Source organism: Triturus cristatus, chromosome 7 (genome assembly GCF_964204655.1).
Source record: "Triturus cristatus chromosome 7, aTriCri1.1, whole genome shotgun sequence".
Lineage (NCBI taxonomy): Eukaryota > Metazoa > Chordata > Amphibia > Caudata > Salamandridae > Triturus > Triturus cristatus.
Genome location: NC_140590.1, coordinates 1484009633 through 1484028654, shown reverse-complemented (window position 1 = coordinate 1484028654; position 19022 = coordinate 1484009633). Strand labels below are relative to the sequence as shown.

General features: G+C 41.2%; 1 protein-coding gene across 1 annotated transcript in view; it reads left to right on the top strand.

Moving 5' to 3' along the window:
* Positions 1–19022, top strand: part of LOC146812225 (protein-glutamine gamma-glutamyltransferase E-like) — a 261472-nt gene that overhangs the window by 168945 nt on the left and 73505 nt on the right. Inside the window, exon 6 of the mRNA XM_085619255.1 lies at positions 8504–8678. Within this exon, the coding sequence (XP_085475381.1) occupies positions 8504–8678 (175 nt within the window). The remainder of the gene's footprint in view (positions 1–8503; positions 8679–19022) is intronic.

The following is a 19022-nucleotide window of genomic DNA, read 5'->3' as shown; positions in this document are numbered from 1 at the left end:
AAAGTGTGTTAGGTCTTTACCTGCAGAAGTCTAAAGTGTGGATTGAGTCTGTCTCCTAAGAGATTCTGAATAGAGGATCAGGTTCCCGTCCCCCTGGGTAGCAGACTAAGCTTGCAGATTGGCTCCCCAGCTCCCAGGTAATCCTGAACCCTCCTCTGACACCTGCCCAGGCCCCTTAAGGGTTTTCTGGGTGAACCTCAAAACATTCACCTCTATTTTGTGAGCTGCAGTTTCCTGTGCCCCAGATTGAAGTGAATCAAAGACCAGGGGGTGGTAAGGAGGCAGACAAGTGCTGTCTCTTTCCTAAAATTTAAAAAGCGATTTTCCCTACCCATGATTGCATCATTTTTAACTGTTTTGCTTATGGTTGTTACAGTTTAGATATTGAAGTTTTTAACCTGCCTGTGATTGCATCATTTCTCACCTGTATTGTGTAGAAACGTTTGGTTTTTACTTGCCCGTGACTGTTTCATTTAACCTGTTGAATTGTGGCCCTTACCTGCAGAAATCCAAAGTGTGGAATGAGCCTGCCAGCCTCCTATTAGATTCTGAATAGAGGAGCAGCTTCCAACTCCCTGGCCAGCAAACCTTGACTGAGGTCTCAGGGACCGTTTATAGTATGCTACTGGATGGTACGTGTGCACTGATAGGTGGTTGCATCTGGTGTTTCTACTGGATTAGTGTTCTCATTGGTTGGTTATTTGAGGTTTCTGAGGGGCTTAGGGTTAGTGATCTGATTGGTGGATAGGTTTAGGGTTTCGGATTGGTTAATTGGGCTGAGCATTCTATTGGACCTAGTGCTTAGGGTTTCCTGTGTGATTGGTTGCTGGGTCTAGGGTTGGGACTAGGGCTAGGGTTAGGCTTTTATCGGACATAGGATTTAGGGTTTTGTGTTTGATTAAGTGCTTGGACTAGGGCTATGATTGGTTGTAAGGGCTTGGTGTCCTATTGGTTCTAGGGCTTAGGGTCAGTGTTGTGATTGGTTAGGGTTTGGGCTAAGGTTCCCATTGGCTGAAGTGGTCAGCTGATTACTAGGGCATTATAAGGCCAGGGCTCAGGGCATCTCAGCCCAGGCATTGATATTAAGGGTGGATAGGACAAGTGTGAGTGCCTGTTTGAGCCTGTTCGAGATTGGTCCAGACTAGGGCGAGAAATGGTGCCCAAATTCACATACACCAACACCCACCCTACCCCATCAACATCCACAAACAGAGTAACACACTCACACCAAATGTACTCCATTCATTTACTACAAACTAACCCTATGCACAATGAAATGTCTCAGCACCAACTACAAAACCACACAAACCACACCTATTCACCCTTCTATCCCAGCTACCACACTTTTCCACCATTATCTACAAACAGTACACAACTCTATCCTATACCACTTGCCAACCCACTCATGACTAACACAACCCAATTCCACACCACACTGAACTGTATCCCAACCAGACACATACTACCTGCTCTAATTATACCCAACAGACCAATTTTTGTCACTAACAAACCTATACTCAGCCTTCCATCATTTCTCCCACTAACACCCTCCTCTTCTTTCGACCACAATAAAACAACCACACAAAATCTACATCCCACTGCTCCACACATATTACCTCTTGCAGCTAACAAGTCTAAGACAAACACTCACAACTCTACTTCATTCCCTCTATACACAACATACACTCTACTCACAAACACATCACCACCCCATTACATTACAACTTTCACTCAAACAACACTATACTAACAAATCCATCTCATAAAACAAATACATCAGCATCCCCTTTCACTACTCCTCAAAAACAAAACAAATCACACACACCAGCACAACAAAATCTCTTAAGCGCAACACTCATAATACTTACCATCACAAACTACAAACATACACCCACCTTTCAAATTACACAAATGAAAAAACTCCAGTACCACACCCAACACATATAAAGCATCACAACAACTCTCTTTTAACCGCCTCTCATCCATTGGACAATTTAGAACCTTACTAAATGACCCACATGCTCCACCCCCACCACTAACTTATACACCTTCCGCCCCAAACAGACACACCCAAAATAAGCAACATGCCACACCACACAACTTCTCCATGTCTACTGCATAGCAAGGTTACACTACAAAAACAACAGAGCACACCAACTCACTCTCAAACACTGTCTCTACCACATATGCATGCAGACCCATCAAAATGCCTTCTTAGCCTGCTGGATGAGGAACATGATAAAGAACAGCTACATGATTGCCATTCAAATATACCTAATACCAAAAATAAGGACACACCTGCTACAAGCCCACAAAATACTGCTCACACATCTACAAAACAAAGTCACACTATTGTCAAAGCACTTAAATGAGTACTAATAAATGCTCGGTCACTCACTAAAAATAAACATCACATCTACGACCTTCTCACTAATGCAAAGCAAGACAACTATTCATAAATGAATCATGGTTGGGAGATGATATTACTCCAGTCCTGCATGAAGCTGTTCCTCTAGGTTATCAAAAGACATCGCTGGACACATCCTAGATGTAGTTTTTGCTAAAACAGAACTAGTTACCTTTCAAACGAGGACTCCAGTCACATGATCATACCACCATTTGCTTGCCTTCCCACATAAAACAACAGTAAGCGACATAGCTAAAACCACCTTACATGCATCCACCTATCGGCCGTGGAACAAACACGATTTGGAACACTTAGAAACGCATACAGTAGAGATCTAGAAACAATACATTCTGTTAAAAAACTACTATATGAGTGGCTACAGGAAGCTATTGGTATCTTGATACCACTAAAATCCACTCAACAGAACAAAAGGAAACAAGCACCTTGAAAAAATACAAAGATAAAAGAGATAAAACAACAAATTAGAATGTTGCAGCGTGCTGGCTCAAAACAAACGCCAATCAAGACAAACTACGCCTACAGAAAATTAACAGATTGTACAAGTCAGCTATCAAAAAAGTAAAGAATAATTACTATTCAGACAGAATTAAAAAAACTAAATGTGCAAATAAAGAATTCTAAAAAATTCTCAATGAATTTCGTAAACCAAATTGCCTAGAAGCAGCTCATCCCGTTACTCACGTGTTCACAGACAAACTGGCAAATCATTACAGAGACAAAGCAGACACGTTGGACTCATACTTAAAACAGAGACAAGAGACAAAGGATCTGCACTAACCCTTTTACAAAGCTACAGTATCACCCACAAAGCGATACAAGGAACGGGATAGCTCTTCATCAGAAATAAAATCCCCAAACACATTCAACGAAGGAACCTCCACTCTAAAGTGGCCCCTTACCTCAAAATCCCAAGATACAAGAAAACAACAATGGGTGGGATATCATTTTCTGTTCAAGCAGCCAAAATATGTAACTCTTTACCCCCAACATAAGATCCATGGATAACCACCTCATCTTCTGAAAACTACTCAAGAATTGTCTCTTCCCCACATAACCACCATATGGAAACAGATTGAAATATACAGCATATCTCTCTCTATATAAACATTTATTTGTGCTTTCTATAAACGTGAAGAATACTTATGTTTGAAAAAATTATTATATATAGATATTCATTAGTTCTGCTTAACAAATGTACATATTACTGATAATTACATTATTCTATGGTTTTAACATATATATAAGTGACTGCATAAATAAGTAAATCTTTTTATCTAAGCAATTTATCTACAATTGCTTCACTATTGATGTACAAAAATAAATATATATAAAAATAAATTAAAACTAATTTAAAGGACAACAATACTTGAAAGCCAGAGTTTTATTTAATGCATCTTTAATCTACATATACTACCTTCCTTGATGCATCTATATACTTCCATGTATTTATGGATGTATATCTTTATTACTTTTGGATCAATATATTTGTAACTTCTACTTATTTATTACTTTTCTTCGAATTCAGCATATCCAATGCACTACCCTATTTTTCACCCTATACAACTTTCAATATATCCTTTAGCTCAGCTCTCTAACTCATCTCAAACATCTTTCTACTACTCTTTCCATTGCACTAGCCTATTTCTCACCGGATGTATGACGTTACAACGCACACTTTTACAACGCATGCACTTACAACGCATTTTTTACAATGCATAATCCATTACAACGCATGACATTACAACGCATGACACTACAACGCATTTTTAAAAAATACCTTTACAACGCATTGCCATTACAACGCATACTACCTTTACAACGCATACCATTACAACGCATTATATTGAATTACATTTAAGGTAAGTATTAGATAGTATAGGGGTAAAAATTACTATTATAACTCCAGGGGGTGCAACAGTAGGGTAAGTGTTGGATAGTATAGGGGTAAAAATTACTATTCTAACTCCAGGGGGTGCATCAGTAGGGTAAGTGTTGGATAGTATAGGGGTAAAAATTACTATTCTAACTCCAGGGGGTGCAACAGTAGGGTAAGTGTTGGATAGTGTAGGGGTAAAAATTACTATTCTAACTCCAGGGGGTGCAACAGTAGGGTAAGTGTTGGATAGTATAGGGGTAAAAATTACTATTCTAACTCCAGGGGGTGCATCAGTAGGGTAAGTGTTGGATAGTATAGGGGTAAAAATTACTATTCTAACTCCAGGGGGTGCTTCAGTAGGGTAAGTGTTGGATAGTATAGGGGTAAAAATTACTATTCTAACTCCAGGGGGTGCATCAGTAGGGTAAGTGTTGGATAGTATAGGGGTAAAAATTACTATTCTAACTCCAGGGGGTGCATCAGTAGGGTAAGTGTTGGATAGTATAGGGGTAAAAATTACTATTCTAACTCCAGGGGGTGCATCAGTAGGGTAAGTGTTGGATAGTATAGGGGTAAAAATTACTATTCTAACTCCAGGGGGTGCATCAGTAGGGTAAGTGTTGGATAGTATAGGGGTAAAAATTACTATTCTAACTCCAGGGGGTGCATCAGTAGGGTAAGTGTTGGATAGTATAGGGGTAAAAATTACTATTCTAACTCCAGGGGGTGCAACAGTAGAGTAAGTGTTGGATAGTGTAGTGTAATATTATGCGTTGTAATGGTATGCGTTGTAATGGTAGTATGCGTTGTAATGGAATGCGTTGTAAAGGTAGTTTTTAAAAATGCGTTGTAATGGTATGCGTTGTAATGTCATGCGTTGTAATGGATTATGCGTTGTAAAAAATGCGTTGTAAAGGTAGTGCGTTGTAAAAGTTGCGTTGTAAAGGTTGTTCCCCATTTCTCACCCAATACCGCTATCAATATATGAATATATCCATTACCTCCACTCTCTCATTCATCCCAAAGCCCATACCACTACTGTGATCCCCAGAATAACCCTTTCGAGATTCTTCCCTACTCTACCCCTCTTTGCATCATCACATACCTCTTTTTACTTTTCAGATCCCCAAAACAAGCCTTTCTAAGGCCTCCCTCTAACTCCTCCCCCTCCACCTCCCTTTTACTCATTCCAAGCCTCTTCCTACTGCTATGAGCTCTAAAACAAACAAACAAAAAACAAATTCTAAATCCTTCCCTCCCATCCCTCCACTATCCTTTTCAATCCAAATAACAGACTAACATTTCCCCCACTCAAATTAATTTCATATTTCGCTATACTAATTTACCACTATTCCTTTATGGGTTCCGGAGTAGCGTGCTACTTGATGAAAACGCACTTCAACACCTCATCAGGGGTAGCAAGCGTTATTTAAAGGCAAAACCTTTTACTTCTGCTACCCTTCGCTATCATTCTCAATCCAAATAACTGACTAACATATCCAACCACTCAATTTAGTTTCATATTTCACTGTATTAATTCACCACTAACACTGTATGGGTTCCAGAGTAGCATGCTACTCACCGAAAAAACACTTCAACCCCTCATCAGGGGTAGCAAGCACTAAATAATTACAAACCTTTTCCCTTCTCTATCCCTCCACTATCCTTCTCAAGCCAAATAATCTGACTAACATATCAACTACTCAAATTAACTTTTAAATGTAACTATACTAATTTACCACGAATCCTTTATGGGTTCCAAAGTAGCATGCTACTCGCCAAAAAAGTGCTTCAACACCCCATCAGGGGTAGCAAGCATTATTTAAATGCAAACCTTTTTCCCTTCTCTATCCCTCCACTATCCTTCTCAATCCAAATAACTGACAAACATATCCACCACTCAAATTACTTTCATATTTTCAATATACTAATTCACCATTAATCCTTTCTTGGTTCTTAAATAGATTGCTACTAACTGAAAAAGCACTTCAACACCCTATCAAGTGTAGCAAGCACTATATAAATGCAAATCTTTTTTTCTCTTCTATCCCTCCACTATCCTTCTCAATCCAAATAACTGACTAACATAGCCACTACTCAAATTACTTTCAGATTTCACAATACAAATTCACCACTAATCCTTTATGGGTTCCGGAGTAGCATGCTACTCAGTGAAAAAGTGATTCAACGTCTCATCACGGGTAGTAAGCGCTATATAAATGCAATTGCAATACAATCCAAAATTTCTCCAGCAACCTCCATTTTCTCATACACTTCCATGTATATAGAATTACTGGACTTGCTGACATTATTAATTTCATGATTTAGACCATACTGAGAGGTTTTTGTGCATGTGTCTAGGTCAGAATTGTGCTTTGGTGATGGGTGTACTTCATACAATCATGTTTACTGAATCCACATGTTACTTCTCTGTGATGGGTTGCTACTTCGATCTACTGTACTCATTAGAACTTCATACACTAACTCAAGCAAGTTTTTCTCCTCTATTTATATTTTCCTTCACTTTGCTATTGGTTGAAATTTGTAACTCACATATTCTTGTCTTTCTTCTTCTCCCCTTTTTCACCTTTGATCTGTCACTGTGACACCTTTGGGTGATTACTCTTTGTGCACTGTTACGCACGGAGATAGGGACTTAGTCATCTCCTTACTACTCGTATTGACCTACATTGAAGCTTTTATCTGTTCCTGCCATTGGCATATGTACTCTGACTTAGAATACATGAAAATTGATTTTGATTTTTTTGTTTTTGTATTGTAAATCTTTACAGCCTTGAAGAAGTCACTTGTATGATAAAACATGTGTTGGTTGTGCCTCATGACATCTCTTATCTCATGCTGTTGAAGACTTTATTTTATATTGTATACAATATACCAAATTGGATTGAACTTACTGGAATCCTCACTTAATGAACTGAATTATTAGTGATGTGATATATTTTGCGTATCAAATGTATAACTTGAATGATCTCTAGCCCTGCCCTTCAAGCAGACCATCTGGTGAGTGATCTCACAATACATTCAAAACCCCAGCAGATATCATCAAACAAAGCAACATTGTAGAAGACCTATTGTTCCTGATTGATAGAGATGAAGGACTTGGTAAAAGAAGGTAATGCTAATTGTTTACAGCACCATATAAAATGAAATTTTTTCTTGTACCCCCTACACTTCCTAGCTCCCTATCCCATCCTCACACCCCTACTGATTGATGAATTTGGTGATTCTTCAAAGCCACTGTAGGTGCACTTGTATGCAGTTTCAGCCTTGCCCACACTAAAAGCTTCCCAGGTCTATCTCGCAGGGAATTTGTAGAAAATGTATTTTTGTATTCTTTAGAGAGGTGCATTTCAGTGAGTAAATTGGGGGTAAAGGCCAGTGGTAAATGTAAAATTAGAAATAAAAAACATGAAATTTAAACAACCCTAACGTTTATTTGTTAATTGGAAATAAAAATTGAAATTACTGTGCATCATGTATTTTATTGAGACACTCTAGCATTCCATGTATACCACTACAAAATTAAATCATTTTAATTTTCATGGACACTTTCAGGTGGTTTAGGCTTCAACCTAGGCAGAGTATTCAGCCACACCGGAGAAGACTGAGAATTGCAAACAACCCTGGCAAAAATGGTCAAAACAGCTTTCCCCGCCTCTCTCTATCTCTCTGTGTCCATCCATTCATTTTCTGGTCTCTCTCTCTCTCTCTTTTTCTCTCCTTCCTGTACAACTTACGATGGGGAAGCTGGAGAAAGTGACAGGGGGCAGCAGCAGCAGCGACATTGGGCCTCAAAAACAGGCTTTTGTTGCTCCAGCTCAACAAGGAAATACCCTTTAGGATAAATGGCTAGTCCAACCTTATGGTGGGGCAAAATCTGCTGTTTGAAAATGGGCCTTATCGCATCTTCAGCTTCCCATAGTCATTTTGCATCTATTGGTTTATAAAACAGTTGCTGCAAATGTTCATGCTAAATATTCCCACAGCAATTTATGTAATCCAGAAATATTGGTCCAATATTGCACTGGAATTTGTGCAATCTACATTGTCAGACTTAATCTACTAATCGGATTTATGAACATTTCATTAGGAAGACATATTTTACATGGTTGCTTCACTTTTACAACTTCACCTAAATGAGAAAAATCGGAACTCTTATTTGCATATATTTTTTGCAGATCAATTCCAATGATGATAAAGGGGTATTGGAGGGAAACTGGAGTGGACAATATGAAAAAGGCACAAGTCCTTCTTCTTGGAACGGTTCTGTAGCTATTCTCAAACAATGGTATGAGAACAAGTCACCAGTCAAATATGGACAGTGTTGGGTCTTTGCAGGAGTCCTGTGCACAGGTAGGATGATCCATATTTGCTCAGAGCTAGCCTTGCCGATCTACGCGAAGGTGGGGTGTTGGGTAATCCAATCGATAAAGCTTGTGCTAGCTTGCTCTTTGTAACATTACTTTGTTGGCTTCCGTTTAGGACATTCTTGAATCACAATCCTAGAGTCAATATTGTACTAATCAAACATAGTCTATGGACAACAGCGAAAATGGAAATCAGATGGGGCTTTTAATGGCAGCTCCTACACCACCGGTACTTGACTGTGGTGGAGTCTTACTCCAGTATATATTCATAGGTTCATTAATAGTGCATGTCGTACTGGAGTCAAATCCTACAATTGAAGGACTTTTCCAACTATAAATGCAATGGTAATACAAGCTTACATGTAGTAGCACTAACTTCCACATTTTATTTCCATTGCATAGAGATTTATAGGGGAACAACTTGTGATCCCTGATAATGCCATAATCATTAATTCTACTGTATGGTATTGCCGAACCCTTTATCTAGCCACTAGTAATCAGCACCTTGAAGGGGATAAAAGGAGAGCAGTAAAGAAAGATTTACCTTCTACTCTGCTGCAAGGTCACTTATGGCTTGAGGTTATTGTTACTTGTGAAGCAGAAGCTCCATTCATACTACAGTGTTGTACTTGACCATTTTTGTGAATGGACACACTATGGCCGCTTCAGCTTTTACTGTGTATATAACACCTACTTTTCTATCTTTGCACAAGTTGAATGTTTAATAGCTATATTGAAATTGCCTAAGGTGTTTACATTTTGTGTTCATATCTAGCTTTTCTGATGTAGTCATAATTTTGATAATGAAAATTCAAACAAGTGACTTTCACAAAATTAAAACGTGTAATATACATAAAATATATTTCCATCTAGACAACAATGACATCAGACAATGAATAAATTCTGCTAATACAGCAAACAAAATGAATGGGTAGCAACCTCCATAGCCCATCATGTGTAAATATATGATAGTACAAGGCAAATCCACTGTTCTGGATCTTAGGCCATCAACCATTCCAGAAGACCCTTAGCCAAATGCTAATAAAATAGGCACTCTTCTTAGCATCCGTCATGTATGATATTATGTACTTCTTAGGATCAAAAGTAAAGGATTAGACAGACACCCAGCAATAGCCAAGATGACATAGGAGCTTCTTGAAGCACTAGGCGTTGGCATATAGTTGCAAAATGTTGCCCCCCTAGCGTGGGCCACTAGGTACAGGTAAAGATATAGAGTGAATCACAATGGATAGATGTCATCAAAATTTTAAATAAGATCATGATATTAAAAAAATTCACATTATGTGAAAATCACAAAATTCTGCCTATTTCACGCTATATGAAGTTTGCTGATGTGTCTCATTTCAGTCTTTACAGTCTCTCTCTTTAATAATTGTGTACTCTGCGGTCTGTGACCATGTTAAGTCTAACAGATTTATGTAAAGGACTACTGCAAAGTCTTAGCTCTGAATAGCCTTTAAGAAAACACAATAGATGATGGGAGTAATGCTTGCAGTTTTCCTAACCACTGGCAATCGCTCAGGGTAGCAGTCCAAACCATAATTCTTTTGCTCACCATGCCACCTCAGTTCAGGCCCAGCCATATACAAATCAGTCTGACTCTTGACCCTGCTCCAATAGGAACAATCTAGCCTGAACTGCCAGGTCAGATCCACCTTGAATCAGAACACAAGCAACTAAAAGTGGTTTCTCTTTGAATAGGGCTCATCGGTGTGGTATAGCTTAGTTGCATTGGCATAGTGAGCAAAGGACCAACATCGGGCATGCCCTTGCCACTTAGGATGTTACATCAAACACACCAAACCTATGGCAATCTCACGGAGTAGAATTCCAACCCATCATTCTTTTGCTCACCATGCTACCTCAGTTTACACCCAGTCATATGTAAATCAGTGTTGACCCTACTCCAATAGGAACAGTCCAGACCAAACTTCCAGATCTGGTCCTCCCTGAACTGGAACACCAACAACTGAATACTGATTTCACCCAGATTAGGGCTTGTCATTCAGGTATAGCTTACTTCCAGTGGCATAGTGACCCACTTCTGTGCATAACCTTGCCGGTTAGGGAGTTACATCAAACAAAACAAAAGATAAAGTGAGGAATGCTTGCAATTTGGAAACCACTGGCAATCGCTCAGAGTAGCATTTCACCCCACTGTTATTTTGCTCACTATGCCATCTCAGTTTAAACCTAGGCATATGCAAATCAGATTTGACCCTGCTCCTATAGAAACAGTCTAGCACAAACTGCCAGGTCAGGTACCTCCTGGACCAAAAGACAAGCAACCCAAGACCGGTTTTGCTCTGGTTAGGGCTCATCAGTCATGTATAGCTTAGTTCCAGTGGTGTAGTGAGCACGAGACCCATGTCTGGACATTCCCATACCACTTAGGGCATTATATCAAAAACACAAAAAAATGATAGGTGGAATGCTTGCAATTTGTCTAACCACTGGAAATCCCTCTGGGTACTATTCCAACCCATTTTTACCTACCACTCCACCTCTCGTTAGACCCAGCTATATGCAAATCAGTCTTGACCCTGCTCCAATAGTAACAGTCCATCTTAAACTGCCAGGTGAAGACCTCCCTTAAGAGGAACACAAGCAGTCAAAGACTGGTTTCAGCCAAAATTAAGGCTCACCTGTTAGGTATAGCTTAGTTTAAGAGGCATTGTGAGCACAGGACCCATGTCAGGGCATACCCTTGCAACTGTACATCAAACACACAAAACATGATAGGGGAGGAACGCTTCCCATTTTTCTAACCACTGACAATCCCTCAGGTTAGCATTTCACCCCGTCGTACGCTACCTCCCTTTAGACCCAGCCATAAGCAAATTAGCCTTGACACTGCTCCAATAGGAACAGTCCACCCCGAACGGCCAGGTCAAAACCTCCCTGAGCAGCAACCCAAGACCGTTTTAGCCCTGATCAGGGCTCATCAGTCTGGTATAGTTAAGCTCCAGTGGCACAGTGACCCACATCTGGGCATAACCTTGCCACTTAGTTTGTTACATCAAACACACAAAAGATAAAGGGAGGAATGCTTGCAATTTATCATACCACTGGAAATCACTCGGTTAGCACCTCAGTTTAAACCCAGGCATTTGCAAGTCAGACTTGACCCTGCTCCAACAGAAACAGTCTAGCCTAAACTGCCAGGTCAGATCCTTCCTGAACTGGAACACAAGCAACACAAGACCAGTTTCGCCCTGACTAGGGCTCATCAGTCAGATATAGCTTTGTTTCAGTGGCATAGTGAGCATTGGGCACATGTCTGGGCATACTCTTGCCACTTAGGGTGCTACATCAAAAACACAAACGTGATTGGAGGAATGCTTGTAATTTGTCTAACTACTGGCAATTGCTCAGAGTAGCATTCTAACCAATCATTCTTTTTCCCACCATGCCACCTCAGTTTAGATCCAGCCATATGCAAATCAGTCTTGACCCTACTCCAATAGAAACAGTCCAGCCTGAGCAGCCAGGTCAGGTCCTCCCTGATCCAGAACACAAGCAACCCAAGAAAAGTTTCACCCTGATTAGGGCTCATCAGTCAGGGATAGCTTAGTTACAGTGGCGTAGTGAGCACGAAGCCCACGTCTGGGCATACCCTTGCCACTTAGGTTGTTATATTAAACACACAAAAGATGACAGGAGGAATGCTTGTGATTTGTATAACTACTTGCAATCCCTCCAGGCACCATTCCAAACCATTGTATTTTTGCTCACCACTCCACCTCTTTTTAGACCCAGCCATATGCAAACCAGTCTTGACCCTGTTCCAATAGTAACAGTACAGATCGAACTGCCAGGTCTGGTACTCCTTGAACAGAATCACAAGCATTAGCCATGATTAGTGCTAATCAGTCTGGTCTAGCTTAGCTCCAATGGCATAGTGAGCACTGGACCCATGTCTGGGCATACCATTTCCACTTATGGCGTTAAATCAAACAAATAAAATATTAGGAGGAATGCTTGCAATTTTTCTAACAAATAGCAATCTCTCAGGAAAGCATTGCAAGCCATTGTTTGCCATCTCACTTTAGACCCAGCCATATGCAAATCAATCTTGACACTGCTCCAATAGAAACAGTCTAACCCAAACTGCCAGGTCAGGTTCTCCCCTAACCGAAACACGAGCAATACAAGACTGGTTTAGCCCTGATTAGCGCTCATCAGTCTGATATAGCTTAGTTCACAGAACCCATGTATGGGCAATTAGAGCTCATCTAAGAAGCCCAGGGAAAGAATGTATGTATCTTGTTCATGCTGGCATCTTAAGAATGAGTTTTATTAGGTTAAACTTGAAGCTAGTGAATTTGTAGTTCAATGTTGGACATCTGCACCAAATTTGGAGAGGCATTTGTATATTATCGTTGACATAGAACTAGAGTGATCTTGTGAATAAGAGTGGTCAGACCTCGAAGAACAGACTGACTTATAGTCATATAGAGCTCAACAGAACAACTTAATGGACTCTGAGTAAGCAAATGGTGTGCTCAGGGTCGGGCCAAAAGGGAGACTTATTAGAACAACCTCTAAGTTTGTTCTGCCATAGTTTGCTATATGTTGACTTTGATCTTTTCAAATAGACCTGTATGACTGCGCTTACCTATGCCTTAACAACCACCTACGACAACCTGTTTCTTCTTCTACCCACCTATTTAACATCTTCCTCAATCTTCATCCCCAGTCATTATTGAATCCATTTGCAATAGGCCAACAAAAGCCTATGTAAGAAGGTTGGTGTAAGTAATAGCCAAGCTCCTGTCATCATCTTTCCTAAAATCCCTCCCAATCCACAAACAGTAGAAATGAACCTTTTACTGGGAATTGAAACTTGAGGGAATAGCATTGTTCCTAGTCCCTACTACCTAGTTCATTTCTCCTTTTGCTGTGGACAACGCCTTACACTCACAATGCTTCTCTCTCCGGGAGAACATTGTAAGAGGAAAGAGCTGTGTGTCCATGACCCAGCACGAGCCAGATGAAGTTTGATTTTTTTATTAGTTAAAAAATATAAAAGTATGAAGCAGCTCCTTTATGGGGCACAGATGCACACTTCTGTGCTCAAGAGTGATACCTGTGACCAAAGGACAGGTGCCATAAGATGGCCTTTCTCGTTTAGCTGTGCTGCACTAAATGTATCACAGTGGTCTCCCCAACACCATTGAAAATGTTGGTCATGCCTTGAATGTTTCTGCTTGAGGAAGATTAGAAGGAATGAATTTGGTTTGGGAACATATTGCAGACAATGTGACAAAAATCCTGTTCAACATGTTTTCCCCCGTCCAATCTGGGTAAGACAGATCTGAACCCCTGCAAAGATATGATTTGCTGATGTGAAGTGAAGGAAAGACTAAAGCGCCGACGCGTTTCAATGGTGCTTAGGAGACCACTGTGATATATTAGGTGCAGCACAGCTAAACGAGAAAGGCCATCTTATGGCACCTGTCCTTTGGTCACAGGTATCACTCTTGAGCACAGAAGTGTGCATCTGTGCCCCATAAAGGAGCTGCTTCATACTTTTATATTTCCATATAATCCATATAATCCTGGGTCAGATACATGTCAACAAATGTAAATTGATACTTGTATAGCGCACTACTCACCCGCAAGGGTCTCAAGGCACTTGTACGAATACCGCTGTGGAACCCATCCTGGCTTTCCCTGTGAGGCATCCACTCCTGGGCACCCCCAAGGTGGAGGTCAGGCATCCTTAGCGTTGTGGGGGGCATTGTGGAGATTAAGCAAGCTATTGCCCAGAGTTGCAGAGTGGGACTCCATGATTGGAATAGGCCCCGAGGCGAGAATTATCAGGTCCGTGGAATTTTTGAGCCCAAGACCCGCCGAGGCAGGTAATTGAACCCTGGTCCCAGGCTAGACCTCTGCATCAGGGTCTGCCGCTCTAATCATTGAGCCACACTTCTCCATGAGTGTGCAACATTAACAGTGAGTGTTGCATAAATGAGTGATCCAGGATAATATCATATAGCTGATTGGGAACACTGTACACACCACATCCACTCACATATTTGCCATTTCCAGTTGCTGGACATTTGATGGGTCAGCTTTCTGGGATTTCTCTTTCTTTATTTGAGAAATGCCTCAAAATATGAAACAATTCTGCAGAAAAAAAAAAAATCTACATTTTTTGTTCATTTTATCTTCAGGGTTCTAGGAAATGGCCCTCTCTGCAGGACCACCCCCAAAATATTTACCTCCATCCTCCACTTTTTGTGACCTCGTTTTGTTTGACCTTAGTACTCTGAGCACTTTGCCACTGCTAACTAGTTTCTAAAGTGCATGTGCTCTCTCCTCTAAACATGGTAACATTTGCTCATACCCAATTGGCATATTTAATTTACTTATACGTCCTTAGTAAAATGCACTACCTCAGTCCAGTACCTGTAAATTAAATGCCACTAATGGGCCTGCAGCACCGCTTGTGCCACCCACTTAAGTAGCCCTCTAACCATGTCTCAGGCCTGCCATTGCAGAGCGTGTGTGTACAGCTTACACTGCCATTTCGATCTGACCAAATAAAGCTTTTGTCAGGCCCAAACTTTCCCTATTCACCTTAAGGTAGGCCCTGGACAGCCCAGAGGCTGTGCAGTGTATTTGAAAGGCAGGCCATGTACTTTTATGTTTTACGTGTCCTGGGAGAGCAAAATCTCAAATTCGTTTTTCACTACTGCAAGGTCTATCTCTCCCTACAGGATAACATTGGGATTACCTTATTACATTTTGTAAGTGTAGTTCCAGTTGTGAAGAGCTGGACTTTTCAAGGTTGGTGTCTCCAGAATCATAATTAAAATCCAAATTTATGATGAAGTCGGATTTTAAATTGCAATTCTGAAAATGCCGCTTTTAGAAATCTGGCATTTTCTTACTTTCGCCCTTTTGGTGCCTGCTGCCAGACTCTGAAACATGTCTGGGGACTGGAAAAGTTGGGCTTTGTGTATTGCCCCTAGACAGCCATGCACAACAGAGCTTAGGTGGGAATTGATGGCCACCCTGGCAGGATGGACTGGAGGAGCTGGACACAACCTCACACCTGAATAGGTTGTGTCCTTTACCCACACAAAGAGCTGCATATTCCCTTGTAGTGAGTCTAGAGCCAGGACAGGAAGGGAGGACCTCTGTGGACTTCAAAGGCCTGTCTTTAAAGTTTCCCCCACTTCAAAGGGCCAACTGCGTATAAGTACTGGACCTCTGACACAATGACTTCAGTACACTTCTGGACCTGTTACCATTATGCTAGGAATAATAAATGTTGTGCTGCTAAAGGCTGCCACTCTGCTGGACTGCTGTTTACTGGATTCCTGACTTGCTGTGTTTCCCTGCTGCCTGCTGCTCTCTCTGCCTGGGTAAAATGGACTGGACCTGCATCACTTGATATCCAAGGGCTACCTGTCTGGCCTCCTAATCTGAAGTTTCAGGGAGATAAAAGACTTTCAACCATCCTGCCCCTACACCAGGATGCTGCAATTTGTGAGTGTGCCCTGCCAAGCGGTGCCACCCTAGTCCTGGAACCTTGGAAGAGCGGCCTAAGGCGTTTGCTCTAGTTGAACCAATGCATCCTCTCCTTCAAAAGTAGAAATGATAATCGCTGCTGTTGCAGGAACAGGACTGATGCATCGAACTCAGAACCAGTGCACCGCCTTTGGAAGCTCCGCCTCAAAACCAACGAATCACCGCCACTGCGTGAAGGAAATCTTCACCTGTACCGCATGGAGAAACCCAGTGCATTGCCTTCAGAACGGTTGCATCTTGGAACTGGTGCATTGCCTTCAGAACTGACACATTGCCGCTGCTTCATGCCGAAAATCGTCGCATCACCCCTACTGCTTGGGGAACACTGACGCATTGCTTGGCTGCACCCCACATCTTTGTTGACAGAATCATGATTAAGGTACTTTTCTTCAGCAGCCTCACTGTGTCCCTGTATCCGGCCCGTGCTCCATCATGGTTGGACTGAACTCTTGACAGTGGCCCGGCGCGCCCAGCTAGCCCAATTAAGCGCATTTTGCTTCTAAGGACTATTTTACAGGTATTCTTTGAAAATTCATATCTCAAGTTCTACTTATTGGATGTTTGTCATTTTGGTCTTGTTTTATTTATTAAATTAAGTTCTATTTTTCTAACCTGGGTTGGAATCTTTTCGTGTTGTGCTTTCATTGTTTTACGTGTAATACTTTACACATTGCCTCTAAGTTAAGCCTGACTGCTCTGTGCCAAGAACCCAGAGGGTGAGCACAGGTTTGTTTACGTTTACTTGCTTCTTAGCCTCTTCAGCGCTGCACGGATTCCCGCGCGGTGCTGAAAGATCTGAGCGCGGGCGGGGCCATGACGGAACGGTTCCGTCATAAGCACAGCCCAACCGACGTGCATGACGGAACCGTTCCGTCATCGGCGTCGAAGAGGTTAACCTGATTAGGACTGTGGTTGCTGCCTGACTTGGACTCATATCATCGTCAACCAACAACCTAATTTCTGACAGGGTTGTAATGAGATACTGATGAACCGTTTCCAACAATCCATTTAGTTTATATTGGTGCACAGAGTGATGGAAAATGTACTAGTGCTTGAACAACCCAAAATTTCCTTTTATAAAACACTGGAATGCAAACAACACAGATGTGATATGTTGACATTTCATCAACATTCGCACGTAATCAAAGAAATCAGTTGTAATAAAAAGGAGTTGTTTTTGTTTTTTGTCAGAAATACAATTGCTCATATTTGGAAGGTGGTTTATTCATAGTAAAAATAAAGCTGTTATGTAATTCTACAAGTCTGCAGATTTCCTCACAAGGGCACTGAGCAAGCATATAACGCTCCACATACCATGGAAAACATGTAAACATCATTTTAATTAAGAATTTTACAAAGCTGTTTGAGTCACATTTGCCATCTACAAGCAGTTCTACATTTAGTCCACTTAAAAGAAGAAAGAAAAGAATTACGGAATTCGAAATGCTAGGTGTGCCACCCTTACTTGTAGAGGGAATTTGGATATAGGTATCCTCCCAGGAAACTTTATTTTTTATTGGACATGGGGAGGAGGGTGGGCAAGTGGTGTGTAAATTGTACTTTTCATTGAAAAATCTTTGATTTCATGATTGCTAAATAATTTGACACTGCTGCATGCAAATATCCCCAGTTCAGACTTGTTTTGTCAAGATTCATGTAGCTCTTTCAAGGGAAAGTAGCACAATTTTAGGAGAAAAGTAAAAAATAAGTTTTGTTGAATTTTAGGTGCTATAGGATATTTGTGTGATTTACAAGAACTACTGAATTACACAAAACACAGCATATAGTCAGACCATTACTTAGAATTGGCTCTTTTTGTTGTTTGGTGTAAATTTGAATAGTATTGCTTTTTTGTAAGGTATATGCGTTGCAAAAAGTTGGAAGGCTCCGACAGATTAATGATAAGGATACTTTTAAAGTTTAAAAATGTTGCAAAGCCATCAAAGCAAAGTAATCCGTTGTAACTGCAAAAACAAACCATTTTTGTAGTGTCAAATCTGATCGGATATTATAACCTCATCCATGCTCGTGACGGCCGGAAGCCGTCACGCGTCACGGTGTGCGTAAGCGCACAACGGCTCCCGGCCGTCCGAATCACCGCCCACTAATGGAAACGCCCGCACAGCGCGGGAATTCCGCGCGCATGGAAGGGGTTAAAAGGAACATCTCTATAGCAGGAGCCAATCAATCAATACATTTACTTGAGAGCTCCTTTTATATTAAAAAAATATTATTGGCCCCATATAGGGGTTTTGTGAGTGTATCCCACCCCCGTCTAACTATGACTAGTGCTTAATTTGTAAAAGTGTAAGTGGTAGGGGCCCAAAGTTACGTTCAGAGTCCTGTGGCTGCTTCTTTCAAATGCCGGAGTAGCGAATACCAAGGCTGCATATTCTTGAATCCACCTCATGACTCTTTAATCTACCACAAGACGCTCCCTGCCTCCTTCTTTAAACTCTTACAGGTTCATTTTAATCCCCGCTCTCTCTCTCTGTCACCATTTTTCCATGTTTGTATTCCTCCTTCTTTCTCTCTTTCGTGTTTTTCTTTCTGTTAATCTATATCGGTTATCTGAGGAAAACTAAGGGGTCTATTTGTCAGGCGGATCGCCACCGCCCGCATGTTGGTGGCGATCCGCCCGACATCATTCCCCGCCCGCCTCCCATTTCCCCCCACCATATTATGATGGAGGGGGTACTGCGGTGGACAGCTTTTCCACCCGGTCGATCGGACGGAAAACGGTTGAATATGGTGGCGTTGTCTGCTA